Source organism: Sander vitreus, chromosome 4 (assembly GCF_031162955.1).
Source record: "Sander vitreus isolate 19-12246 chromosome 4, sanVit1, whole genome shotgun sequence".
NCBI classification, from domain to species: domain Eukaryota; kingdom Metazoa; phylum Chordata; class Actinopteri; order Perciformes; family Percidae; genus Sander; species Sander vitreus.
Genome location: NC_135858.1, coordinates 19,081,737 through 19,109,722, shown reverse-complemented (window position 1 = coordinate 19,109,722; position 27,986 = coordinate 19,081,737). Strand labels below are relative to the sequence as shown.

The following is a 27,986-nucleotide window of genomic DNA, read 5'->3' as shown; positions in this document are numbered from 1 at the left end:
GCCTAACCAATCAGAGTAAAGTGGAGTAGGTCCCCCCAGAAGTGGGTGGGAGAGCTGTTGAAACAGAAGTCTGTCTCAGGACACACAAAGTTTGCATTGGTGGTTTGGAGAACTTTTCTGCTTACAACTTCTCTGCAAAACGTTCCTTTTTTCATCCTGTGATTTTTTATTTAACTCTGGGGTCCATTAGGGCACATTTTGAGTGTGGAATGGCTGAACTGGTGCGAATCCGTAAGAAACGTCTGCAGATCCCCATCTCTAGGTAAGACAGGGTTAAAATAAGTACAGATGATATTATAGTTATTATAGTTACCTACATGTTCAGCCTTCCTGTGACTGCATAAATAAGGCTGAAGGACTTAGCAAACATGCTATATATTTAAATTTAAAATTATTGATCACTGTTGGGTGCAATAAGGCTGTCTGGATCACATTCTGATGTTGGAGATTTTTTGTTTTGCAGCAATGGAAATATGTGAGTCAAAAAATAAACCCTGTGCAGCACAGTGATGAGTGACAATGCAGCAGCCCTCTGTCGATTGATTGTGTGTGTGTGTGTGTGTGTGTGTGTGTGTGTATGTGTGTGTGTGTGCTTCAAGTGATTGTGTGAACACTCATGTTACTCTATGCTTTTTTGTGGGAGGAAATGTGCTGCAGAGATGTTGGGTCATGTGTTTTGTTTTGGTTTACACATGGATGCATTAGTGTCTGCAGGGTTCAGAGCTCGAAGCCTCTTTTTTTTGACATAAATTCACACATTTCTCATGTTAATGTAGTCAATATTTACTAGCGTCAATACATAGTACTTTTATGGTGATATGATCTGATGTGGGTTTAAGTTTTTGGTTACTTTTTTTCTCAATGGAATCTACGCAGACAGAAATCTATTTAGAGATTTGTGCTGACAAAGCTGACACCATTCAAAGTCTTCCACACTTTTCACCAAGTAAGGATGATACTATGCAGTGTGTAGATTCAACAAAGCCTGGCCAAAGGAAGATTTGTCATTTCTCTCTGTAAACAAAGTTTCACAAGTGCACTTGACGAGTCATTTCCTGTAAACGTTCTGTCAGAGGCTCTTCTACTGCAAACAGTTGAAACAAAAAAGACTGTGTTATCACGAAAGATTACTTGAGATTAAAAGTGAGCAGTGGCATTCAGATGCATGCTATTTTTATGACTCAACAGCTTTTGAAAGCCCTTGCCAGCGTGATAAACACTTGAAAAGCTGTGAGCGTCTCATCCCCATGAGTTGGCTCCGCAGCATGGCCTGGCGCAGTTTGAACACAATCATTTTGGTCAGGGCAGCGTACACGCAGCATACCAAAATGTTTTAGAGAAATGATCTGTGGCACAAATGTGTTTTCAGATCAAATAAATCTATTTTTCAAATGGCCACAGAGAAAATAAAATCCAATCAAAGTTTAAGAATGACATGTCTATAAACTAAGGGTGAGATTGTTCATCAGAGCTGTATTATGCTTTTGTATTTATTGCCATGATAAGATTACATTAACACACTGCAGGTGGGTAACACTGTAACTGACATGTGCTGCAAGCATTTGCTTTTCATTAAGCTGCAGGAGATCTATTCTGTCACACTAGTTCTCTCATATAATTGGATTAAAAGTTTCAGATTGAGCAACATGTTCTCAGACAAGATCAGAATGTGGCCAAGACTTATAAACTCAAAAACATAATTTTTCATGGAGCCCAATTGGACACAATGTGGGTTACATAAGACTTTAACCATGGGAAATTTTCCTCTCATGGAAAATTTGCCACTAATGATGCTTTTTTGCCACTGGCTTTCTTTGGACAGCTTGGCATTTAAAACACTTCCAAATGAACTCTTTCCTTTCAGGAGGATTTCTCAATCTGTTAAAGCACTCCTCTTACCTTGTTTCACTCACTCAGTGATACATGCTGTCAATTTATAGAGCTGTGTTTAAAAAGCTTATATCAAACATAGTCCTCAGTTTGTTCAAACTGACTGACTTTTTTCTGGAGCTATAACTTTTATTGCTGTACCCAGTGTGATCATTACAAACAGGAATTATTAAATTGGGTTTCAATTCCATTGATTAATCCATTGTTAAATAGAGGAACTGTAAAAAGATTTTCCAGATTAAACTTTAAACTTTCCATAGAATCTTTCGTTCCGGGCACTGTTTAGGTGCCAAGAAGAAATGTAACCCCTCTGTCGAATGAAATTCTCCATTTCATCAAACCTGGACGGAATAGCCTCTTCTAAAGTTTTCCCTCAGCTGAAGCAACGTCGTCATAGCGTACTCATAGTTCATTGGGACATTACTGCCGACATAGTCATGACTTGGGCCAACTATACATTAGTCATAATAATAGTCATGATTATGGCATTTATTGTGTTATGCCATGATTCTTCTTTTTCTGTTTTGGTGCTTAAAATTCCTTTACCACCTTTCCTTCCCACAATCTATGTCATACTATATGATATGCCAGGTGTTAGCCAATCAGTGAGTTTGTTCCTCTGCTAATTTGCATTATTTTACATTACCAGCACAAGGCCCCCAAGTGTCACGGTAAGGCTAAATGGACAGGCAAAATGATTTTGCAAATCAAATTTAGAATTGAATAAGGATAAGCAGCAAGGAAATTTATTCGAAAATGAGAAAAGGAATTGCCCCTTCAAATGCCTTATTAAAAGCTCTATTCTTAATTTGGTTTGCGAACTCAATAATTTATTTCTGTTTTTAAAACTGCATTTTCAAATTGATTTTTAAATGCTCGGTTTTATTAAGGAATTCATTCATTTATTTTTAAATTATGTATTTATTTACTATTTTAAGTTTGATTTATAGTTCCTATATTCAATAATCCATCCATCCATCCATCTTCATCCGCTTATCCGGGTCGGGGTCGCGGGGGTAGCAGCTCCAGCAGGGGACCCCAAACTTCCCTTTCCCGGGCCACATTAACCAGCTCCGACTGGGGGATCTCGAGGCGTTCCCAGGCCAGGTTAGAGATATAATCCCTCCACCTAGTCCTGGGTCTCCATTCAATAATGGATTACTTAATAGATTTGAAAACCAATTTATTAATTCCTGTTTTTAATGTACAATTAGAAATTAAATAAAGAAATGCTCTATTTCAGTGTCCCTTGAGATCCTCCATAGGATCTAATATAAGAAACGTTGGTAGTGGTGTGTAACTTTCCAACCATTTTCACACCACCACCTCTTGGCGATTGCTGTTTGAAGAGGTGAAAACAGCAGTTCCAGTACTCTCAAAAAGGGCACATGCCATTTCATATTTTTGCGTTGACGTCCAAATAAATGATTGTGTTTCCTTTCAGGCTGAGAAACATGCTGAAGCAGCTGGATGAGACAGATGTCGACTTTCAAGAAATCAAAAAGAATCTGGATTTCACAGCGTCGTTACTGGAGGCAGTTTACCTCGATGGAACAAGGTAAGATATAGTAGAATAATATGATGTTGACATTTTCTTTTTTTATACCAGCTCTTTTAGTTATTTCAGTGAACAGTTCATTACTTTGAACTTGCACAAAGGCCCAAATGGGCATAAAGGCCCCCAAAAAAGAGCCAAATGGTAATGAAAAGATTAGAACTAATATTAATCCTTTACAGCAATACCGATTTATCCTTAGCAGGGTCGCAGGGGGCTGGAGCCCATTTCAGTTCACATTGGGCACAAAGTGGGGTACAACCTGATTAGGTCGCCAGTCACAGGGCTGACACATACATGTTTAGACAGACAACCACTCAGACTCACATTCACACAGTAGATTCGCATTGCCAACCTATTTCCACAACGCTGTGTCAATGGCAGCGCTAAAGTATGGTTTGCTAAAGCTGGCTGCAAGAGTTAACATTCTGGTATAGGGGTAAAAAACGTTCTGGCTTGCTTGTATTTCTTTAAACCAATCACAATCATCTTGGGCACCGCTAAGTCCTGGATGCAGCGACGGTGCCCTAGCAAAATACATAGTGGAAGGGGAGGATGTCAGCCTTTATACCCGCACTGTTCATACAGTGGGCCAGACTGCACCCACAGGCCATGTAGAGTCACCAATTTACGCTTGGTGGTGTTTTAAGCCCCCAACGTTGACTTCAAGGCAGCGCTGCAACCGTCGACTTCAAGGCACCTAACCCTAACCTTAATCCTTCCAGGCAGCGCTGCCATGCAAGGCAGAGATGTTACCAAGTCATTTCTTTGGAGGCCAAGTCGAGTCTCAACTCTTTGACCTTGAGTCCAAGTCAAGTCTCAAGTCTTTGAGGGGCAAGTTCAAGTCAAGTCTCAAGTCTTTTGCCACGAGTCCAAGTCAATTCTCAAGTCTCTGGCCATCTGATTTGTCCCTAACACTGTATTGTTAAATCTTATGAATTCAAAGCATGTCCTGTAGCTACCATCCATACAGTATCAAAATCTTGCAAAATCAGTTGTAGGATAACTTCATTGCGTCTACTGCAATGCAATTTGAAGAAACACAAATTTAGAACTCTGTTTCAATTTCATAACTGTATTTTTCAACATTTTGGTATCTGCACCAAAGAATACATGTTTGTCTGTGTTACTAACTGGCAGTACAGCCCAACCTCATCATGCATCACATTTTTCAGTGTTCAAAGTTTGAGGGAAACATCTGTATTGAAAGTTAATACACCAACCATGGTGCAAACATGTGAAAACTGATACTTTCTGTATTGCTATTTAATAACAACCTGGTGAAATTTTAACCTAAGTCTGTCACATCATATGGATACATATGCAGGTATATTCCTATCTTTATTCAAGAGCGCATTCTTTCAATCTGAGAGCATTTCTCACTGATATTACGTTCAGATTTTGTAATAATTTCCCTCAAAACCTTGCTCTCACACTAAGTGCCAAATCTCCAGGAACATGGTTAACCAAACGAGGAAAAAATACAAAGTGGGGTCATTGAATACCAGTTGTAAATACACACATACTGTCCGTCATATGTCATTCAATCTAGCTAGCTAAACTACCGGTATAAAGAAAAGCTATTTGTTTACGGACATCAAGCTAGGCTAGCTATGGCTATGTGCTACATTTATGTTACTCACCCTCATAGTTGTGTACGTAGCTTGATATGTCCCATTTCAAAGCTTTCTCCCGTTTACGGGGGTTAATAAACTTGGTTACAGACACATGGTTACAGAAGAGCCGTCCACAACGGACGTTCTAACATAAACGAACACACCCTGAACGGGGCAGGGATCATTTCATTGGTCAACACTACACCTGGCATTCTATTGGTTGTGGAATTTTGATAGTGTTGTAACGCAAAAAAATCCAAGCGCGCAGGAGCGATCTGAGAGGAGATCTGCAAGCGCTCAGAATCAGGCTGAGTGCGAGGAGAAGGGCCAAAGCTGAGAGCAGAAAATCTGTCCACGGAACAACATATCTGAGTCCAAGCACAAAGTTTGAGCACAAGCAAAGCAAATCCAAGCACGAGCAGTGACTATTTGAGTGTGAGAGCAAGGTTTTGAGGGAAATAATTACAAAATCTGAATGTAATATCACTGAGAAATGCTCTCAAATTTAAAGAATGTGCTCTTGAATAGAGATAGGAATATCGAAAGAATGCGCTCTTGAATAAAGATAAGAACATAACTCCATAGGATACAACTATAAAGATACAATTTGCCTGCGAGAGGCAACACTTTGCGCAACACTTTGCGCAACACTTGTTTAGTTTGATGTTTAGCTTGTTTCCTGTGACAATATTTGCTAAATGTAACGTCTCTTTCACATTAGCAAGTGGCTGACCTATTTGGGTGCGTTTTGAGATGCCTGATGAAGTTCAACGTTGTTGATCCGGCATCATTTATCTTGGTGCCACACACCTTGTATGTAGCTGTTCGCTTACTGCCACTGTTTACGAAGTTATTGAAAGCAAAACTAATGACAAAAGGCACAACTCCAGGAGGACTTGGTGTCGCCATCGTCAATGCATTTATGTGAGTGCGCGCACATAGGCATAGTGCATGCGTTACGTTGCACATTATGGCAAAGGGCAGGGGACATGCAGCTCGTCATACGTTTCCCCAACGTATATGCGCCAATAAACGAAAATAGAAATACATGAATGAATTTAGATTTAAAAAGCAATAATTGCATGAAAACAGGTTGTTGACGAGTCTCGAAGCTCGAGTCTAAGTCAAGTCTGAAGTCTTTTGGGTCGAGTCGCAAGTCAAGTCTGAAGTCAGCTGTTTGTGCGACTTAAGTGCCACTCGAGTCCGAGTCTCAGACTCAAGTCCCCATCTCTGGTGCAAGGTATGGAAACTGGAGCATCCGAAGGAAACCCACAAAGGGGGTTGTGAGGCTACGCCCCATACCAAACTAATATGACTTTTTATTTATTCGAAAACATGTACTTAATGAAAAATAAAAGCAGTTATGGACTGCTTTCCTTTGCACAACTCCACATGTAAATATCAGCGTAACACTGATTATAAGGTGCCAAAATGTCAATAGAAAATTATGAATCTTGCACAAATGGGCATTCAAAGCAAAGTCTAGACCACCCACAATAAATCACTTTTATAATTTCAAGAAAACAGCCCCTATGACATTTTATTGTTCCATACTTTAACTAATGTGTTTACACATACAACCACTGTAAACAGACGAGATTTGTATCTTAAGTCACAGAACTCTTTGTAGAATTGTCATATGGTGATCACTATTGTCAATATCGATAGAATCTTTCTATGCTTCTTTTTTCTTGGGTTCCAGCTCTGTATCTACTGGTTTGTTCTATACGTGCTATATAGTGCAGAAATGTACACTCTCACAAATGAACACTCAATTCTGACACTCAAAATAAAATGATGGACAGTAAATACTGTGCACTCGTAAGTGATTTTGGACACAGGGACTGATCCCATAGTGCATTAATCCAGTATTCGTCTATTTCTCTGTGTTTTCATACTGTCTTTCTAAAAATCGCTGTTTGTGGGTATGCGTGTTGTCTCTCTCAGACAGTGTCTCGAGACCGAGGATGACCTACAGCAGCTGCAGTCAGATGGCGTGCCTTCAGAGGTCACTGATTGGCTGGCGTCCACCTTCACCCAGAGGATTCGGCGGCCTGTACGACGCTCAGACGAGAAGCCCAAGTTCCGCAGCATTGTGCATGCAGTGCAGGCTGGGATATTTGTGGAGAGGTAAAATAAAACATAGGTTAATTTTGTCTCTATTTCAGATTTTAAGATTATGAGTTTTTAAACAAGGCCTGTATGATTTGTCAGGATGTTTATTACTTGTCTGTAACAGCGCAACTGCAGCAGAAAAGAAACAGAGCGAGTCATACAGCTATTTGTTTTATTTATGAGACTTAAATACAATAAAATAAGTGAACTATAATATCATACTGTAAAACTCTATATATTGGAATTAAATGACTGATCTCCATGTCTGTACTATAACTCTAATATAAGCTCATACTGTACAGTGTTTTATACTATCACAGCCTCAGACTGCTGCACTGGACTGTGAAACATCAGCCTCCTTTTCTCTTTAAAACATCCTTCCACAGGGGACAGGGACTTTGGAGGATTTATATAAACAGCTCCTAAAACGAGTTCACTGCACAGTGTCAACATCTGAACTGTAACTGAACTCAACATAAACATTGCATTATTTCAGAATGTTCAAGAGGGCCTACACGGCAGCCATGCCAGACCAACCTGCAACGGTCGTAAACTGCCTCAGGGTAAGCTTTGTCTGATCATATGTAAATCTTTCCGCATGTCATGTGTTTGTGTTATAAATCGGACAACACAATAGGGGTCGTATGAATGTATGTATACAAGTATGCATCAGTAATGCTGTTACTTTTGCCTTTTTCTCCTCAGGATGTTGACCGCTGGAGTTTTGATGTGTTTGCTCTGAACTCAGCCAGCTCTGATCACGCTCTACGATCTCTGTTTTTTGAACTGATCACCAGATATGGCCTCAACAGCCGTTTTAAGGTTGTTTAACTATGGATTTTAATGAACAGTATATATATAGTGCACTTCCCATACAATATGTTACGATAGAAAGGCAAGAATGTCAGTGTTTTGGAGGAAAATCTTACAGTAATATGATCATTACTGCCCTTGTAACTTCTGCCTTTGTGAGAAATGTGTGTTGTAATTGCAGATATTATCAGGCATATGGGTTTTATTATCAATTTGGAACAATGTGTTGCCAAATTATTTTTATGCAAATCACATTCTTCATACTGTAAACCCTGTCAGTCCCAGCCACAACTTTATTGCAACATTCAGGCTGTTTTAGCTTTAATTGTTGACATAAACTTAGATTTTCCAACAGGACTTTGACTTAAATGATTATGTGATGCACTTTGCAGATCCCCATCTTGTGTCTGACAGAGTTCCTGTCTGCACTGGAGAGAGGATACTGCAAACACAACAACCCCTACCACAGCCACGTCCATGCTGCTGATGTGACTCAGACACTGCACTGCCTGCTGCTGCGCTCTGGACTCGTGGTACACTGGGCTCACTTGAATACATTTGTTTTTGGATTTATCTTTTGCATTTTTAAAAGATGATGCTTGTATTTCTGCATATTGTCCTAATAGAGAATTGCAGGAATGAGTTCTAAAACCCAGAAATGAGTTAGCATTTCCGGTTCCCTTGTTTTTTTACGTCATGAATTTTGAAGCTTTTACATTTTTTTTAAAAAGACAGTTGCAAACAAGTGGCTAACTAAGACTACAAGCGCCATCACCAAACATGGGAGTCATTGAAAAATAGTCCTACCGTGTTAACTCTACGCGTAACTCTCGCCAAAATGCAACCTAGGGTCTTTTTGTGAATGTACCCGAGTCAAACTTTCGTTTAAAAGCATATTTAGGACGGAATCGCCACTTTTAAGATTGACCATATATTCGTTTTTCGGTCAAATGGCCTTTTGAATGGGAGTAATAGGGGCACTTTTATGCTAGCCTCAAAATATCCATCCATCCATCCATCTTCATCCGCTTATCCGGGGTCGGGTCGCGGGGGTAGCAGCTCCAGCAGGGGACCCCAAACTTCCCTTTCCCGGGCCACATTAACCAGCTCCGACTGGGGGATCCCGAGGCGTTCCCAGGCCAGGTTAGAGATATAATCCCTCCACCTAGTCCTGGGTCTCCCCCGAGGCCTCCTCCCAGCTGGACATGCCTGGAACCACTGGTTCGGGCATCCTTACCAGATGCCCGAACCACCTCAACTGGCTCCTTTCGACGCAAAGGAGCAGCGGCTCTACTCCGAGCTCCTCACGGATAACTGAGCTTCTCACCCTCTCACTCGCGAACAAGACCCCAAGGTACTTGAACTCCTTCACTTGGGGTAAGGACTCATTCCCTACCTGGAGAAGGCACTCCATCGGTTTCCTGCTGAGAACCATGGCCTCCGATTTAGAGGTGCTGATCCTCATCCCAGCCGCTTCACACTCGGCTGCGAACCGATCCAGTGAGTGCTGAAGGTCTGCAGGCCGATGATGCCATCAGGAACACATCATCTGCAAAAAGCAGCGATGAGATCCCCAGCCCACCGAACTGCAACCCCTCTCCACCCCGACTACGCCTCGATATCCTGTCCATAAATACTACAAACAGGATTGGTGACAAAGCGCAGCGCTGGCGGAGGCCAACTCTCACCTGAAACGAGTCCGACTTACTGCCGAGAACCCGGACACAGCTCTCGCTTTGGTCGTACAGAGATTGGATGGCCCTGAGAAGAGACCCCCTCACCTCGTACTCCCGCAGCACTTCCCACAGTATCTCCCAGGGCACCCGGTCATACGCCTTCTCCAGATCCACAAAACACATGTAGACTGGTTGGGCATACTCCCAGGCTCCCTCCAGGATCCTTGCGAGTAAAGATCTGGTCCGTTGTTCCACGACCAGGGCGGAATCCGCATTGTTCCTCTTCAACCTGAGATTCGACTATCGACCCGAACCCTCCTTTCCAGCACCTTGGAGTAGACTTTACCGGGAGGCTGAGAAGTGTGATACCCCTGTAATTGGCACACACCCTCTGGTCCCCCTTTTTAAAAAGGGGAACCACCACCCCGGTCTGCCACTCCTTAGGCACCGTCTCAGACTTCCACGCAATGTTGAAGAGGCGTGTCAACCAAGACAACCCCTCCACACCCAGAGCTTTAAGCATGTCTGGACGGATCTCATCAATTCCTGGGGCTTTGCCACTGTGGAGTTGTTTAACTACCTCAGCAACCTCCACCAGTGAAATTGATGCCAATCCCCCCTCATCCTCCAGCTCTGCCTCTACCATAGAGGGCGTATTAGTCGGATTTAGGAGTTCCTCAAAGTGCTCCTTCCACCGCCCTATTACCTCCTCAGTTGAGGTCAACAGCGTCCCATCCTTACTGTACACAGCTTGGATGGTTTCTCCGCTTCCCCCTCCTGAGGTGGCGAACGGTTTTCCAGAAGCACCTTGGTGCCGACCGAAAGTCCTTCTCCATGTCTTCTCCGAACTTCTCCCACACACGCTGCTTTGCCTCGTTCACGGCAGAGGCTGCAGCCCTTCGGGCCCTTCGGTACCTTGCAACTGCCTCCAGAGTCGTCTGGGATAACATAACCCGGAAAGACTCCTTCTTCAGTCGGACGGCTTCCCTGACCACCCGTGTCCACCACGGTGTTCGTGGGTTACCGCCCCTTGAGGCACCTAAGACCCTATGACCACAGTTCTTCACCGCAGCTTCAGCAATGGAAACTTTGAACATTGTCCACTCGGGTTCAATGCCCCCAGCCTCCACAGGGATGCACGAAAAGCTCCGCCGGAGGTGTGAGTTGAAAGTCTGTCGGACAGGGGCCTCCTCCAGACGTTCCCAATTTACCCGCACTACCCGTTTGGGCTTACCAGATCTGTCCAGAGTCTTCCCCCACCCCCTGACCCAACTCACCACCAGATGGTGATTGGTTGACAGCGCCGCTCCTCTCTTCACCCGAGTGTCCAAAACATATGGCCTCAGATCAGATGAAACGATTATAAAATCGATCATTGACCTTTGGCCTAGGGTGCTCTGGTACCAAGTACACTTATGAGCATCCCTATGTTCGAACATGGTGTTCGTTATAGACAATCCATGACTAGCACAGAAGTCCAACAACAAACAACCACTCTGGTTTAGATCAGGGAGGCCGTTCCTCCCAATCACGCCTCTCCATGTGTCTCCATCATTACCCACGTGCGACCCAAGTCCCCCAGCAGAACTATGGAGTCCCCGACTGGAGCCCCATGCAGGACTCCACTCAAGGTCTCCAAGAAGGCCGAATACTCCAAACTCTTGTTTGGTGCATATGCACAAACAACGGTCAGAGTTTTCCCCCCCACAACCCGAGGGGCAAAAGAGTCCAACCCCTATCCAGGAGTATGGTTCCAGAACCAAGACTGTGCGTAGAGGTAAGCCCCACCAGATCTAACTGGTAGCGCTCCACCTCCCGCACAAGTTCCGGCTCCTTCCCCCACAGAGAGGTGACATTCCATGTCCCCAGAGCCAGCCTCTGCTGCCCAGGTCTGGTCCGTCGAGGCCCCTGACCTTCACTGCCACCCATGTGGCAGCGCACCCGACCCCAGCGGTTCCTCCCACAGGTGGTGGGCCCATGGGATGGAGAGATGTCCGCCACGTAGCTTTTTCGGGCTGTGCCCGGCCGGGCTCCGTGGCAAACCCGGCCACCAGACGCTCGCTGACGAGCCCTCCAGACGGGGGCCCCGGGCTTCCTCCGGGCAGGGTCACTTCATCCCTTCCTCAATTTTTCATAGGATTTTTGAACCATTCTTTGTCTGGCCCCTCACCTGAGACCACTTTGCCTTGGGAGACCCTACCAGGAGCACAAAGCTCCAGACAACACAGCCCTCAGGTTCATAGGGACACACAAACCTCTCCACCACGATAAGGTGATGGTTCCCAGAGAGCCTCAAAATAGCTATTTTTATAACACTAAGAAGGCTCGACACAACATGAAACTTTGCTCGAAGTATCACCAGGGGCTCTACACCTTAACGAAAGCACTGACAACATTGTTTGTGTACCCAGAGTTTACTAAAAAGAAAGGTTTTAAGCAGATCACGTTAGCAGTGAGACGAAAATACGGTAAATGTTAAAAGTGGCGATTCTGTCCTAAATATGCTTTTAAACGAAAGTTTGACTCGGGTACATTCACAAAAAGACCCTAGGCTGCATTTTGGCGAGAGTTACACTTTAAAGCTTAACGTATTGTTGGCCCAATTTATTGTTAGTTTTTTCAGGATTTGTTGACAATAAGAACAACAATCCTCAGCCTTTAAATCCAACTGTATGTTCACCGTGCTACACATAAAGTATGTTTTTATTTTGATTTTTTTTGTCTCGTTACTCTAAAGCACTGGCTGACAGAGCTTGAGGTGATGGCGTCACTATTTGCTGCAGCCATCCATGACTATGAACACACGGGAACCACAAACAACTTTCACATCCACACAAAGTAAGCTATTTTTCTAAAACATGTTTCATTAAAGAATGTCTTACAAAGAACCAGCTATATATACGAAATTGGTAATGGTAAGTCAGGGAATGTAGGAATAGTAAGCTAGTGTTTCTTTAATGCACTTTTAGAAAGAGGGCATAACGGACTCTAAAGCAAACACATTTTCATGGAGGGAACACAGTATTTTTAGATGTTGATTTTCCACATTGGAGAACTGAAGAACGCGGTCTCTTGGCACCCATCACTATTATCATCATCATGCTTTATTTTGGGTATATACAGTAATCGTCCACAATAAGAGAGCAAGTCTTATTTGCTGAATCTACAGTCAACAGTCTTAAAGTTGTACTCTACCCAAAACATATCTTCTCAGTGTCAAACACTCACCTTCTATAGGCTGAAAATGATTTCTTACTTCTTGAAGAACATTAGCTGTCGCTTAAATTTATGTTGGTTACAATTAATTCCAGGGGTTATAAGTTTTAACGTATCAAAAATGTCCATAGCAACCTTTCAAACCACACCTGCAGCAGTATGCACTTTTCCACTGTCCGACTGTGCTGCAAACACTGAACATTTCTCCAAAATATGACTAAATAAACAGCTTCATGTTGTGCAGCATTGGGATCCTCAAAGCTTTGAAGCTCTAACTGAACCTGTGGATAATGCTGCTGGACTAGACTGGATTGCATTTGAAGTTTTATATTGTATGTATATCCAAAAGGGGAATTTTTATTCCCCAAAGAGCCATGGTAGTTTCTGGCTTTATTTTATAGTATATGGTATAGCTTTCTATAATTTCCTAAAAAAGGGCTGATATGTGACTGGTAATTCATATGAACACTCCTCATGAAAGACGGTGTCATTTTGTGGTAATTGTAGGGTAAAAGGTGACTGTTAAATTGGTACATTTCCAATTTACTCATTGATTAAAATCAAGTGCTAGCATAAATATGTTAGTCAAGCACAGCAGCTCAGCTGGCCTTCAAGTTTCCAGTGACCAATTAAGAATATATATATATATATATATTTATTTTGGTTTAGATTGAGAAGTTATTTCAAGGAAATTCCCCTGGAAATCAAAAAGTCCTTATAAACTCAAGACAAACTAGTTAAGATGAGATCTGGAAGTTATAGTAAAGGTTTTAAATGCTAGAAAGGTGCAATAACTAATGTTTCACCATAAATCATATCAGCATATCTTCTTCAGAGTAAGAAGAGGAGAGGAAGAGTTTGTATTGCCTACAGCTTTGCTAACAGCTGCTTCTCACAGGATGGACAGGTTCTGGGTGTTGCTGACATCTGTAGCCAATGCCATATTGCTAAAGCATATATAAATATACAGTACATAATAACAAATCATGGATCAAACATCTGAGAAAACACCATAGAAGACTAGAATAGATAAATTAATTTAGACCACATGATTCAATTTGTTCAGTAGTTTATTTAAAATGCCCCCTCCCTCAGGGGATGGGGAAAGCTTTCCAATTGACAGCCAAATTATAGTATACATATAGTTTTTACCAGTACATCACCTTCCTAGCAAATTAAAGGTATTTGAAAATTACAGATCAGTAAAATATTTTTTTTCCCCATCATTAAATGTTGTCATTATTAAAAACCATTGTAACCATCATGATTTCAAACTGACCATGGCCATTCTCTCTGTGAAGGATGAAACTATCAACAAATGTTTTTAAACAGCCCCCAAAAGACCATTTTACACACAACTGAATGTTTTCTTTGACTACATTTTTAAAAGTGCTTTATTTTATGTTTGGTTTAACAAAATAATCACTAGGTGGAAAACTTTTAAGAGTGTACTTGTTACCAATTTAAACAGGCTAATAAAGTAGATTATGCAAATGAGTGGACCCAGAAGGCCTGATTGAGAAATTAGTTAATTACTTATTGAGTCATTAATACCCACATAGTGCCAGTTTTTAATCACATCCCACTACCTCTTCAGCATTTCAGATTCTTCATTACAGACCTACAGTCATAGTGCTCAAATTACTCCCTGAGGGCTATCTCATTCTCACCTCCTCCCTTCACACTACAGAATTGTACAACTATGCATAGTCACACCCAGACTCACTCTGTAGACTCTCTTTCTCTTCTCTGTGCTGGTGTAGCCTACTTAAATCTAGCTCTTTAACTGTCTGTCTGTCAGGTCAGAGTTTGCATTGATCTACAATGATCGGTCGGTACAAGAAAGCCATCACCTGAGTGCAGCATTTCGCCTGCTGCAGGATGACCACATGAACATCTTCACTAACTTGACAAGAGAGGAATGGATGTAAGACAACTATATTTCTACCATCTAAAATTGTATTTCTTATTTTTGGTTCAGTTAGAGACACTTGGACTGGCCATTTATTGAAAATTTGGCCAGTCCAAGAAATTTGACTCCAAGCAGCAACAAGGGTTCTGCTGGGAGACCTAACCCCCCTAATAAACACATACATGAACATGAAATATTAGTCACATCTAGAATAATAACCTAAAATACTATTAGGTTTGGGTGGGAGCTGCAGCAGCAAACAGTGTTGGCATGACAGTAGTAGCAAGAAAGTTATAATACAATTGGATGTGAACTAAATATGTCAGGTAAAACACTCAACCATTTTATGTTGATTCTTATTGTGTTTTGCACAGTTCATTGTTTTTTGTTTATCTTCAATTTATCAACTTTATCTGTTGAAGGTTTTTTTGGCCATTTGAAACTAAATATCCAAATAATTAAAGAGTTAAGGTTTCATTATGATTCAGTATTTTGCCCAAATGATCAAACCAGAGGTAAATACATCATAGAATAGGCAGAGATAATTAAAATAAACCCAATAGACCAGGATGCATTTTGAACAAATGGCATGACAAGCTTTTTTTCTTGGAAAACCCTTCTGATCTCCACCTACATGACTACACAGCTGAATGCAACCAACCATTACCTTTTTGTCAAAGGTCAATCTGAGAAACTCACTTCTAAAATAGAAAGAGATGAGAAATGTTGGCCAATAACCTTTCAAGGTTTGTACAACAAGACGAAAGTCAATCATAGCACTTCCTGTATAGCAAGCAATGGAAGATATTTGCCAAAATCCAAGAACATATTTTTTAAAAGATAAAGCTCTAGAATATGCTCTGTTTTCTTGTTCTTATTTTTTTAGCCTTGCTGTTAACTGGGTTCTTTAAAAGGTGAATTTGAGAGGATGTGTAAAAATCGAGAAATGCCCTTAGACCTCTGAGGATTAAAAACCATTATGAGCATGGCCACTGTGGTTTATATTGTATCAATCCCACACCGTCCTGTTGCTGCACTGCTAATACTCACAAGAGCACTTAAGCACTATACTTGTGTATTAATCCACAGCTGAAAATAGTTCAGAACAAATGAACTATTTACTCCTGTTTGAGTAACTTTTGCCAGTAACTACAGTGTCCAGCTGTTTTGGTCAAAGCCCCTTGAGGCAAACTTGTACTTTATATTGATATTGGGCTATATAAATAAATACATACATTACATACTTTTCTTTTTTTTATATTTAGCCTATAAAAATGAAACTATACATTTGTGACCTATTTTTTTGTTTAAAGATTTACAACTTCAGTTTGAAAGAATGTATTTGGGGCTGATTGTCACAAACACAGTAGTCTAAAAGTATTGAGACTAATGCATGGTTGGTTTGGGTCTTTTCATGAGATTGTTTGACAATAAGAAAAACATAGAATAATGGCAGCCCAATCATTCGAAATAAAAGTAGTTGAATGGTCTAATTGTGTTGGTGGATTTCACATGGCCGCAGGGTGACATATTGACAGAAGGGGGACAGAAGGGGACTCAGTGAGGGCAATTATCTGCCAAGCATGAATTTGTCCTTAAATGAGACTTTAAGTCCTTACCAAAGCTACAAGGCTGCTCCTCTTGCTGACCTCTGACCTTTTTAAGATAAAATGTCATTAAAAGATCATGTTACTATTTATGTTTGGTGATTCATTCAATAATCAGCAATGGAAAAGTAAATGAGTCACTGTCCCTCTTACTGCACTATAACTAACAATCAGAGATGTAGTCAGTGAGCTACACTCATATATATATATATATATATATATATATATATATATATATATATATATAGTGTCAACAATCCATTTCTACACTGAAAACACAGTTTGTGATGAGAAAATATTCAAACTGTTTTTATACTCGTGCTTTACATATCACAGTTACAGTAGCCTATGTGTTTTATTAATGGAAGCAGCTCTGCAGATATCACCAAAGATAAACACCAGCAGCATACTGTATACTGGGCTTTTCTAGCAGTCAGGGTTACCATGGGAACAAGAAAATCCATCAGGAAATCTAAAAAGATTACCGCAATGAGTTTGCTGTTTTTACTCTGTACAGTTACTTCCTGTAATCGAAGGGCAACTAGAAAACTGTGTGTCTCTGTGTGTTTTTGTTTATAGGGAGCTGCGATCACTTGTTATAGAGATGGTGTTGTCCACAGACATGTCCTCCCACCTACTCCAAGTCAAAGGGATGAAATCCTGTCTACAGCAACAAGAACGGTAATGCTAATGGACTGTGCTGCTTGTTCACGCTGTGGTGCACAATCAAGAGGTCATAAAATAAAATGTTGAGAGCAGATTTCACTGAATCAAACACCCTGCACAACAGGCAGATAGGCAAATTAGTGTCATGCCAGCCATGTCATTAGACATGTCTGAGACGCACAACACGGCAACAAAAACAAGTGCATTATGCTTTCTCCGACAGGATTGATAAGCCCAAAGCACTGTCCCTGTTACTCCACACGGCTGACATAAGCCATCCATCCAAGCCCTGGGCGCTGCACTCTCGCTGGACCAAAGCCCTGATGGAGGAGTTTTTCAGGCAGGTAGGAGCTCGAATAGACCTCAGCTGACAATGTGACTCTTTCTCTACTTCTCTTCTCTTATTGTTTTGTCCACAGACATAGACTATTGTTCAATAATATGGTCGAACCCAAAAGAAAATAAGATTGAAGTTAAAATGCATAATCATTAGACTTGGTTAAAGGAATAGAAAATTTGCTTTCTTGCCAAGTTTAGATGAGAAGATTGCCACCACTCTTAATCTGGACAGGAAATATGTAGCTGCAGCCGGCAGCAGGTTAACATAGCTTATGTTATAAAACGGAAACAAGGTGAGACAGCTAGCCTGGATCTGCTCGAAGGGTAACAAAATCAGCCTACCAGCACTTCCAATAGTTTGGCGCATAACCCCTCTAAAACACCAACGTTTAAGAAAAAGAGAAATAACGTGGTAATTAGTTACATTGTCCTTTCTTAGAGACGTAAAATATTCAATTAAGCAAATTACCTAACCACACATACAAAGAGAGAGAATAGATATCTTTATGTAAAGAAAAACGACCTGACTTAATTTTCTCTTGAAAAACTAATTTTTAATTGACTAATTGTTCCAGCTCTACTGGAGAAATGACAATATTTTGACCATGTGGGGCCATAGAGTTAATAGAAAATATGACTTAACAGTTATGTAGATAAATATAACAGTTAAAAGGAGGGATACTATTATATAGACCAGTCTTTTTACTAAAAAGGCATTATTTAAATATTAGTTTTTTTGTCTCAGTGTTTTTCATTAGTACCATTTCACTATGAGTGTGGACGTCAGATCTTATGTACTGTGTAAAACTTTCACTGAAGTATTGTGAAGAGACGTGTTACCTTCACGTACTGTATGATCTATTTCGTATAGGCTTCGCCCTCTAAGCCACGCTATGGGTTTATCCCTTCGCGCATGCGCAGTCGTGAAGATTTTCTTTCCCGCCCTTGCGTACCGCTCGGGCTTCAACTATGTCCTCAAATACTGTATATAAACAGAGCGGACCCGTTGCTCTGCTCCCACTTTTTCTTCAAGCTAGCAGTATGAAGACAAGCTCGACTTCCAGCGGTGTTCGCCTCTGCCCCACCTGCCGGACCGGCTGCATCCTGCCGCCGGATCTCCATCCCCGCTGTAAGACCTGCCTTGGCGCCGCTTACGCCTCCTGTCAGTTCTGCATCCGCCTGCCATCTAAAGAGCTTAAACGGCGGGCGGAAGCTTTTCTGGAGTGTCAGGCTCTCACCCCCGACGCCTCCTGCCAGTTCTGCATCCGTCTGCCATCAAAGAGCTTAACCGGCGGGCGGAAGCTTTTCTGGAGTGTCAGGCTAGTGGGGAAGGGGATGGCAGCTGGGCAGACAGACGGCAATACGACAACACCCTGGATCCGCCGGAGGAAGGCTTTGTCGACAAGCACGAGTCCAATGGCTCGATTCCCTCGGATAACGCCTCCTCCCCCCTTGGAGAACTGGGCCTCGAAACGGGGATCGATGCCCTCCCATTGCGGCTCTCCCCATCTCCGGAATGGCCTCACGGGCTCCACTCTGGCCGCGCTTCACGGAGCTTCGGCCGTTTGTGGAAGAGACGCTCTCCCAGCCCGGGAAACTGAAGGCTCCCGTCTTTCGCTACGCCCCGTTTACTCGGGTTCAAGGCGACACAGAAGCGTGCTTCCCTTCGGTCCCCCCGGAGCAGAGCCTGGCGTCCATCCTGCTTCTGAAGGCCACTTCTTTCAGCCACCGGAAGCCTATGCCTCCTTCGCCCCAGGATCAGATATGTGCTCAGGTCACTGACCGGTCACACCAGTATGCGGCCCAGGGTCTCGCGGCACAGAACAATATAGCTTTGCTAGCCTCCCCCGTCTCCGCCACGGCCTTTACTCCGGGAGCTCTTCCTCTGGAGCTAGCCACGGAGATTGGCAAAGCTATGACCGCGATCCTCACCCTGACCACGGTGTCCACGGTGGCGTTGTCCAGAGTCATGGCGTGGCAGACTGTGGCCCAGCAAAACATCTGGCTCTACATGACACAGCTACCCACTGACATCAGACGCGAGCTTCTGTACGGCCCCATAGCTCATGATGGACTATTTGGGCCCTGCCTACAGACAGTCACATCCCATTTGCACCGAGCGGAACGATTTTGATTGCTCGGCTCTTGGAGGGCGGCTCTTCCACAGCTAGAGGTGGTTCCTCCGTCAGCATGTCAACCCCATACGCCACAAGTGGCGAATACTGACCATCCTTCCTTCTCTGTAGTCAGACCTGTCATATTGGGGGAACCCCCGGACCTTGTCAGCTGGGGTTCCCCTGGGCAAGGTGACGTCATACGTGACAGTGTACATGGATGCATCCCTCACTGGCTGTGTAGGGATGTGCGAATCACAGGTGGTGGGAGGGGAATGGCCACCTCCCCCTCTCCCACACATAAACTGCCTGGAGCTGTCCACGGTGCTGAAGGTTTTAAAGCACTTCACCCCAGTGGTAGCGGGGAGGCATGTTGACGTACAGACAATGTTACAGCAGCAGCGTTCATAAATCGCCAGGGCACATCCTCTCTCACTACCATGCACGCCTACAATCATGATATGTGTCGCTGCATGTGTCCTGCCTGGGGTCCTCCCCCCCCGCCTACTCTGGGTGGCTGGGAGGAACGCGGGCGTCCCATAAGGGGAAGCGGAGGTGGATCTGTTCGCCTCACGAGAAAACACACAGTGCGCTCTGTGGTTTTCCTTGAGCACACGGGACAATCCACCCCTCGGCGTGGACGCTTTCTCCCACCATCCCTGGCCCAGAACCCTCCTATATACTTTTCCCCCGGTCCCTCTGATCCCTCGTCTCCAGGAACGCATCCAGGAGGAGAATCTGTCGGTCATCCTGGTGGCACCGGAGCGCACGAGCGTATCCTGGTTCCCGACGCTGGTCCAGCTGCTGGCGGGTCCCCCCTGGCAATTGCCGTGGCGCGAGGATGCCCTGTCACAGCTGGACGGCGCGATATCCCACCCCCCGGTGATAACCCAGCAACTGTGGGGCTGGCTGCTGAGTGGGAACGCTTGCAGAGGTTAGGCTTGCCTCCTGTCGTGGTGCGCACTATTCAGAGCACGAGAACCCTCTCTACAACAGCGTGTTATGCGGCGCGTTGGTCCGCTTTCCAGCGCTGGTGCACGGAGAGGGAAACAGACCCCCTATCATGTCTCCTGCCTCTTGTGTTGACTTATCTCCAAACATTGGTAGATAACGACTTGGCTCTGTCCACAGTCAAAGCCTACGCAGCGGCCATTTCATCCTGCCACGAAGGCTATGGAGAGAGAACAGCTTTTGCGCACCCCCTAGTAAAGCATTTTTTGAAAGGGGTCAGACGACAGAAACCCGCCGTGCGCTCTCTCACACCCCAATGGCATCTGACCCTGGTGCATCGAGCTCTGGGGAAGCCTCCTTTCGAGCCCTTGGCAGAAGCCCCTCTCAGGTTGCTGTCTCTAAAAACGGCGCTTCTCCTTGCCCTGACGTCAGCCAAGCGACTTATGCACGCTGTCAGTTTTGCCGTCCTGTCTCTCCATTAGAGGCAACGGGAGCGCAGCCACCCTACAGCCTAACCCTTCTTTCACACCAAAAATTTTAACAAATTTCTTTCGGTCGAGGGTTTTTTCCCTCCAGGGATTTTTCCCCCCGCCTCATAACAACGACGCGGAGAAGGTTTCCCACCGATTGTGCCCGGTGCGTGTGTTATCACACGCTGGACATAAGGCGGACACAGCAGCTGTTTGTTCATTATAGGGAACACTCCCAAGGAGCGGCCCTGTCAAAACAGTGTCTGTCTCACTGGCTGTGCGAGGCTATCACCCAGGCCTATGACACAGAGGGGGCAGAGCCCCCCCAGGGCATCCGGGCACATTCTACAAGGGCACTATCGGCATCAACAGCTCTGTTCAGAGGCATGTCAGTAGCCGACATCTGCGCAGCGGCCTCTTGGGCGTCTCCATGCCCTTTCATCCGTTTCTATTTGCGGGATATGTCCAAGCCCTCTCTGACTCACTCGGTCCTATCCTCACTCAACGACAACTGATATAGGGCTCATCATATATGTATATGATGTATATATATGTACATGTATATATGTAGTAGTATATATGTATCATATATATATATATATATATATATATATATATATATGATGAGCCCTATATACATATGTATATATTTTGTCACTATCACACATCCTCTCTCACTACCATGCACGCCTACAATCATGATATGTGCCGCTGCATGTGTACTGCCTGGGGTCCTCCCCCCCCCCCCCCTACTCTGGGTGGCTGGGAGGAACGCGGGCGTCCCATAATTATCAATCATGTATTACCCTCACCAATCATGCATGCCTGCACTCTCGGCTTGGGCCTTACAGCCAGCTAGGCCAAATCATTACCATGGCAGGCTCCGTTACATAGATAACGGCTTATCTGATACAGTCTACTGTCAGTGCATGAGAGAGAGAGAGACAGTGAGGGGAAAAAAGTTTAGTCTATGTTCCACTTGTGGGCTCTGGGTCGCAGGTGGCATTGACTACATCAGCTTCGCCCTAACCCATAGCGTGGCTTAGAGGGCGAAGCCTGTACGAAATAGAACGATAGTTACGTTATTGTAACTCCAGATTCTATGAGTATAGGCGTAGCCCTCTAAGATCCGGGCCACCTGCTCCAGTTACATTAGCTGAAGAAAAAGCTTATGTTGGGAGCAGAGCAACGGGTCCTCTCTGTTTATATACAGTATTTGCGGACATAGTTGAAGCCCGAGCGGTACACAAGGGCAGGAAAGAAAATCTTCATGACTGCGCATGCGTGAAGGGATAAACCCATAGCGTGGCTTAGAGGGCTACGCCTATACTCATAGAATCTGGAGTTACAATAACGTAACTATCTTTCACATCATTTCTACTCTGTTCTTTCATGTCCTACCTACTTCTATTCTTATCTGACGGGTTTGATAACAGCTCTGCAGTTTTGTAAATGACTCAGTCTGAAAGGGAGAAACCTTCAAAGAGGTTTATTGCGTCAGAGCAAAAGAAAACGACATAAATAGCACCTCAGGTATGAAGCATAGACAGTCAGAGAGAGGAAAGTCTCTTTGAAAGGTTTATTGAACATTTGCTTTGTGTAGTTGACGCCACACTAGATCTTACATGGTCTGATTGTATACAATATTTAAGGCTGGGGAAAAAATACATCTGATTGGGTCAGATATGCGCCAAACATTTTGAGCTTGTTGAAATGTGATCAAAACTTCCAAACCTCATGAAAAACTGAGCCTAGAAGTTAATTCTTGACCTTTGGGAACAATGTAAAATACTTTAAGGAGAGACAGACTGTGAAAGTTTGAGGTTGGATTACTTTTTTATTTATTGTTAACCTTGGAAACATAATTTGACAAAATAATTGCACTTAAAAAGCCAAAATTGACTCTAAATAATAGACTTGATTCTGTTATTATGTGCATAGTGTTACAAAAGACTGAGAATTTAATTGTTAGTGGAAATTATATTTGTTGTTTGATGACCTTCAGTGCTACTGAACAAAAACATGTATAAGTAGTTTTGAAGAAAGTCCGCTATAACATATGACAACATTATAACATATTCCTGTTTACAGAGAAGCTCAGTATTTACCAAAAAACAAGAATATCCACCTCAAAGATTATTTAATAGCTGTTTTGGAGCTTATGATAATACAGTATAAGGATATCCTCAGCAGCTGGAGTTGCCATGGAATTAGATGTTTTAACTATTTACATATTTTTAAGCTACATGGATCAGAATTCTTTAAAAAGCTCTAAAAATGGCTATTTGAAAATCTACAATTTCATGACAACTGGTAAAACTCTGATAAGATATAGTTGAAAGCTTCAGAACAGCTAAATGGACCTTGAGATGAGATTGTTTGATAACGTACAGTATTTGTCTGAAGACTAGTTGTTATGGATAGAGAATAGATGAAGCATGAGGCACCTCCCCTGATTACTTTGAGGGTGATTCTTTAGCTCAGCAAGAGATGCAATTATCCAATCATGTGTAGGAATTGTCAATTGTGCATTCTTACAACCTAATGCTATTATAACAAATGCCTACTGACTCCTGCCAGATTGGCTGGTATTGTGAGGCTGGTACTTTGACTGAGTGGCTTTCCAGTAAATGCAGCAATACGTTTCTATGTGCTGTCCTCCTCTCCTATTTCCACTGCCTGGACTTAATAAAGAAAAAATAGAATAGAGCAGATGTTAGGCAGCCCTACTCTCTTGATGTGAGAAACATCTTTTTAAAAGGCTCTTTAATGTGTGTTGTGTAACCTTAAATAACAAAAGCATGATATTCTTTGAACAATTTAAAAGTCTTGGCGAGTATTGCAGTTAAATAACCTTTCAAAAGTTATTTTCAGGTGACGTGTGGGATGCCCTTTAAGATATCTTCTCTCTCTCTTTCTATCTTTGTGAGGGTGATAGAGAGGCAGAGCTCGGCCTTCCCTTCTCTCCTCTGTGTGATCGAAAAGGCACCCTGGTAGCCGAGTCTCAGATTGGTATGTCTCACAAAACATGTGTCTTTCACTCAGTCCTCTTCTCACTGATAATCTATAAAAAAGGATTTAGTTCCCATTCATACTTTTGTTTGGTGAAGTCATGAAACTCCTTTGGAATATATGACATCTTGACAATCCCTGAATTACATTTCAATTTCTTTACTGGTGTAAAAAATAATCATATTTTACCGCTCAGCAACATTTTATTTTCACATGTTTATACGGCACTCTTTTCTTCTGCAGGTTTCATAGACTTTATTGTGTATCCTACATTCTCTCTGCTGACGGACATGGCAGAAAAGATTGTTATTCCATTGGTGGAAGAGAACCCAGGGCCACCTGACCCCTGCAACAGACACAGGTAACATACAGTGTATTGCATTGTACTTGTAGGCTAGTAAACTATACTACATTTTTTTAGTTCGACATTTGGTTGGTTTGTCTTTTAGCATAAAGACTGGAAGCCATGGATGCATAAAGAGCTAAATATGGCGCCGCCACTTAGCCTTGCTAATTATTTGCCCTGGTGGTCACTTGTATTGCAATTAAGAAACTCCCTGTGGCCCAAAAGTGTCTCCACAGCCCACCTTTACAAAAGAGACATCTAAAACTATTGAAGGGACACCACGAAATGCAAACAAGGTCAATTAGGGACCATTTGGTATTCATGGAATGGACCACCAGAGGAAAATAGGGGAGTGTCATGTCTTTTTATTCTTTGTTGAGGGGACGGTCATCCAATTTTTTGTAGTCTAGGGGGGAGGGTTACCCAACTTTTGTATTCATGAGAACAGCAACATTTCAAAGTGGCTTGTTTGGTGCATATTTATCTATGTAGCCCCATGTAGCTCTCTCAGTCTCGGCCCCTATCGCTAGCAGATGGGTCCCTCCCTATGTAGTCAGCCAGACAATTTGAACTGTAGCTTTAGAGACCGTGGGATTTCCCAAACTGAATAAATCCTGCTCGCACATATAAACACAAAACTGCTTTGCTAGCTCCCTGGTGTTGTAACTAAGACATCTGATGAAAAAATAATTGTATTCATTAGCATGATTGCCATACTGTTTAGTTCAAAAACATCCAAAACACCTTACGAAAACATAACAGACCAGACACAAGCTTTTATTTTGAAATGTCAAATTTTGTGGACTGCACCAAGCCGGGAAGGCATGAGACGGGAGGTCTCCAGGCTGCAGCCATACCTGACTGGTGACATTTATATATATATATATATATATATATATATATATATATATATATGTATAAACCACAGCCTTTTCAAGGCATTTGAGAAGGAAAGAGTGGTAGCATGCAAGCTCCCAAATTGACGCTAGTCTGAGAAATGCAGTTTTGGCTAATGTTCAGTTTTGGCAGCTTTACTATACAATGACTGAGGAAGCCTAGTGACGAGTCCATTGCAACCAGTGTTGAATTTGTTATTACCCAGTGTGCTTTGCTGAATGGTCTCAATGTTATATTGTTTTATTTCATGTGACGTTTCCACAACAATGTTAGTGAATAAATCTACTGAAATGGCCACCACACCATAACAGAGGAGTGTGATGCGTAAGATGAGAATGCAGAGGTTTAGTCACATATGTTATGGTTGTAAAAAAAAAAAAATGGCTATCTCTATGTCTTTGCTAAGCGCAAACCAGTACAGAAGGCATCAATGAATTGTTGGGGAGGGTCATCCCTTTTTTCATTTGGAGGGTCATCCAAAATGTATTGCTGGTGAAGGGAGAGTCAGGTCTATTTTGACTAAAGATCCCAAAACTCCTCTGGCGGCCTCTGAAATAAATAACGAACAGTCCCTTTATACTCTTTTTTAATATCAAATTAAAGTCTATGTGCTGAGTGGAAACGTGCAGGCGGGGCCAGCAGGAGAAACACGGATGTGCACAATGTGGAAGCAAACCCGGGAGAACTTAAGATCAAAAGCTTTTGTTTTATATGCTTGGCAATTCATTTTCATTGAAATGGATGGGTACCGTTTCGGAGTCCAGTATCCAGGTACATTCATGCTGGATATAGGGGGCAACTGTTCTCCTGGCCCTATCCAAAGTTTCAAAAACCTGCCTATCAGCACCTCTGAATCTCAATAATTAACACCTTACATCTCATTTGTTCTATCTGTACAAAGACTGAAGTATAAAAATGATTGTTGTGGTTTTGCCGGCTGTTATGATATGGTATTCTTTGGCCATGTATAGTGACTTCCTGGTAAGCATGTTTTATTTATTTATTTATTATTTATTATTATTATTATGAGCATGCTTCCAGTCTTTATACTAAGCTAAGCTAACTGGTTGCTGGCTGTATCTTCTAATTTAACAAACAGATATGAGAGTGATATTGATCTTCTTATTTAACTCTCAGCAAATAAGTTTATTTCCCAAAATGTTGAATTATTCTTTTAAGAGACATGTAGATCTTTAAATAGACAAGAATGCTATAAACTCACAATCTATCTATAAATCGAGGAATCTCTGTGTGTGTGTCCCCACATATGCGCTAGCCTGGCTCTGCCCTCCTACGTACTTCCGCTCAGTTTTCATTTTCTGGGTTTGCGGTATATTCTTGGGTTTTCTCCGGCCAAATCTTTACCGGTCCAATCAGCAAACAGAGGGATTGGCTGAGAACGATGACATCGAGGTTGTGCGCTAGTTTGAGTTGTAGTTTCGTAATGGCGGCGGAGAAAGATGCGAGCAAAGCCATTCGGTCCGTTGTGGCAACACTGCCGAATATCCAGAAGTTACAGCCCGAGCAAGAACAATCTTTGCTGAGTTTTGTTGGTAATTTATGTTGGAGTACAGTGTTTCTGGAAAAAGCGATACAGGGGGCCAAGCAATCAGCTCATTGCACTAGCACTGTACTAGTTATCTAAACTAAAGAAAGAAAGAAAGAAAGAAAGAAAGAAAGAAAGAAAGAAAGAAAGAAAGAAAGAAAGAAAGAAAGAAAGGTGAATTGGGGTAACACTGGAAAAACAAGTACTGCCATGAGAGCACTGTTCTTTCTCAACAGTAATCTGTGGAAGGAGAGCTCCAGAGGCCTGCAGTGGAGTCTCGCTCATATCACAGCTGAGCTGGTGAGCTTCCGCTCCACTTGGACACGACACACCGAAGACAACAAGCTCAAATGGAAGGAAAGTGGCTCCAATGGTATGTTGCATAATCATTCATTCTTTCACTCATTAATGTTGTGAATGTACTGTATATGCACATGGTAAAGTCACACCTATCACAGCAGGGCTTATCACTTAACAATCCTGAGAAATGGTTTTACTTTTCTACTGTCATGTTTGCAAAAACCCAGAACTAAAATGATCACATGAAAGGTTTGACAACCTGTGCTCACACAGAATGAACGATCTTTGTTCTAGACAGTGTGGCTGATTTGGCAGAGACAAAGCCACTCTGCTCCATAAATGTGCTCAGTCTCCCTGATTTGATTTGTTATCTACAACACTCATTTCACTGTGATCTCATGAGGAGATTAACAGTTTCCTATTCAGTTTAAGAACATTTTCCAATGTCTTTTCCAATATCCTCCAGGATTTTCAGACCCCAGTGTGACGAAAGGGCAGAGATCCAGCCAAGAGGAGCTGTCAGGAAAATCCCTGCAAGACCCCACTACGGATTCAAAACAGTAGAAAGGACACTTTTTCTAGGAAGGTTAACTGAGGTTATGCTGAATTACTGTGTGTAACAAAACCACAATGCCTTCTTATGTCATGAGTGAGAGAGGCGGAGGGAGGGAGGGAGGGAGGGAGGGAGGGAGGGGTGTTTTAAGGTTAACATCATCTTCCCAAGGTAAGATGCTGTCTATTCACAGAAATGTCCTAATGTCTTATTTCACGGATAGCATACTGTGATAATTTAAATGCAGAAGTGTACATGCTGGCCATGTTATACATTATCTTGCATGTTATTAATTTAATTTGCCACCTAAACACTTGTAAGGAACCTTTATTAGTTTGACTTGTACACAAATCATTTAACCATGCAATAAACATTGAAAACAGGTCCATGTG

The 27,986-nt window shown here is 42.7% G+C and overlaps 1 protein-coding gene across 1 annotated transcript; it reads left to right on the top strand.

Annotated features, from left to right (window-relative positions):
- The first annotated feature begins 54 nt into the window (after positions 1 to 54).
- On the top strand, positions 55 to 27,698 carry LOC144517058 (dual specificity calcium/calmodulin-dependent 3',5'-cyclic nucleotide phosphodiesterase 1B-like). The gene is made up of 14 exons (XM_078248861.1): positions 55 to 262; positions 3,335 to 3,448; positions 7,009 to 7,191; positions 7,673 to 7,739; positions 7,882 to 7,998; positions 8,382 to 8,522; positions 12,403 to 12,503; positions 14,683 to 14,808; positions 16,980 to 17,081; positions 17,290 to 17,410; positions 23,871 to 23,952; positions 24,196 to 24,313; positions 26,978 to 27,114; positions 27,508 to 27,698. Exons 1-14 carry the CDS (start codon positions 210 to 212, stop codon positions 27,603 to 27,605), a joined length of 1,560 nt encoding a protein of 519 aa, XP_078104987.1. The 5' UTR covers positions 55 to 209; the 3' UTR covers positions 27,606 to 27,698.
- The last annotated feature ends 288 nt before the right edge of the window (positions 27,699 to 27,986 follow it).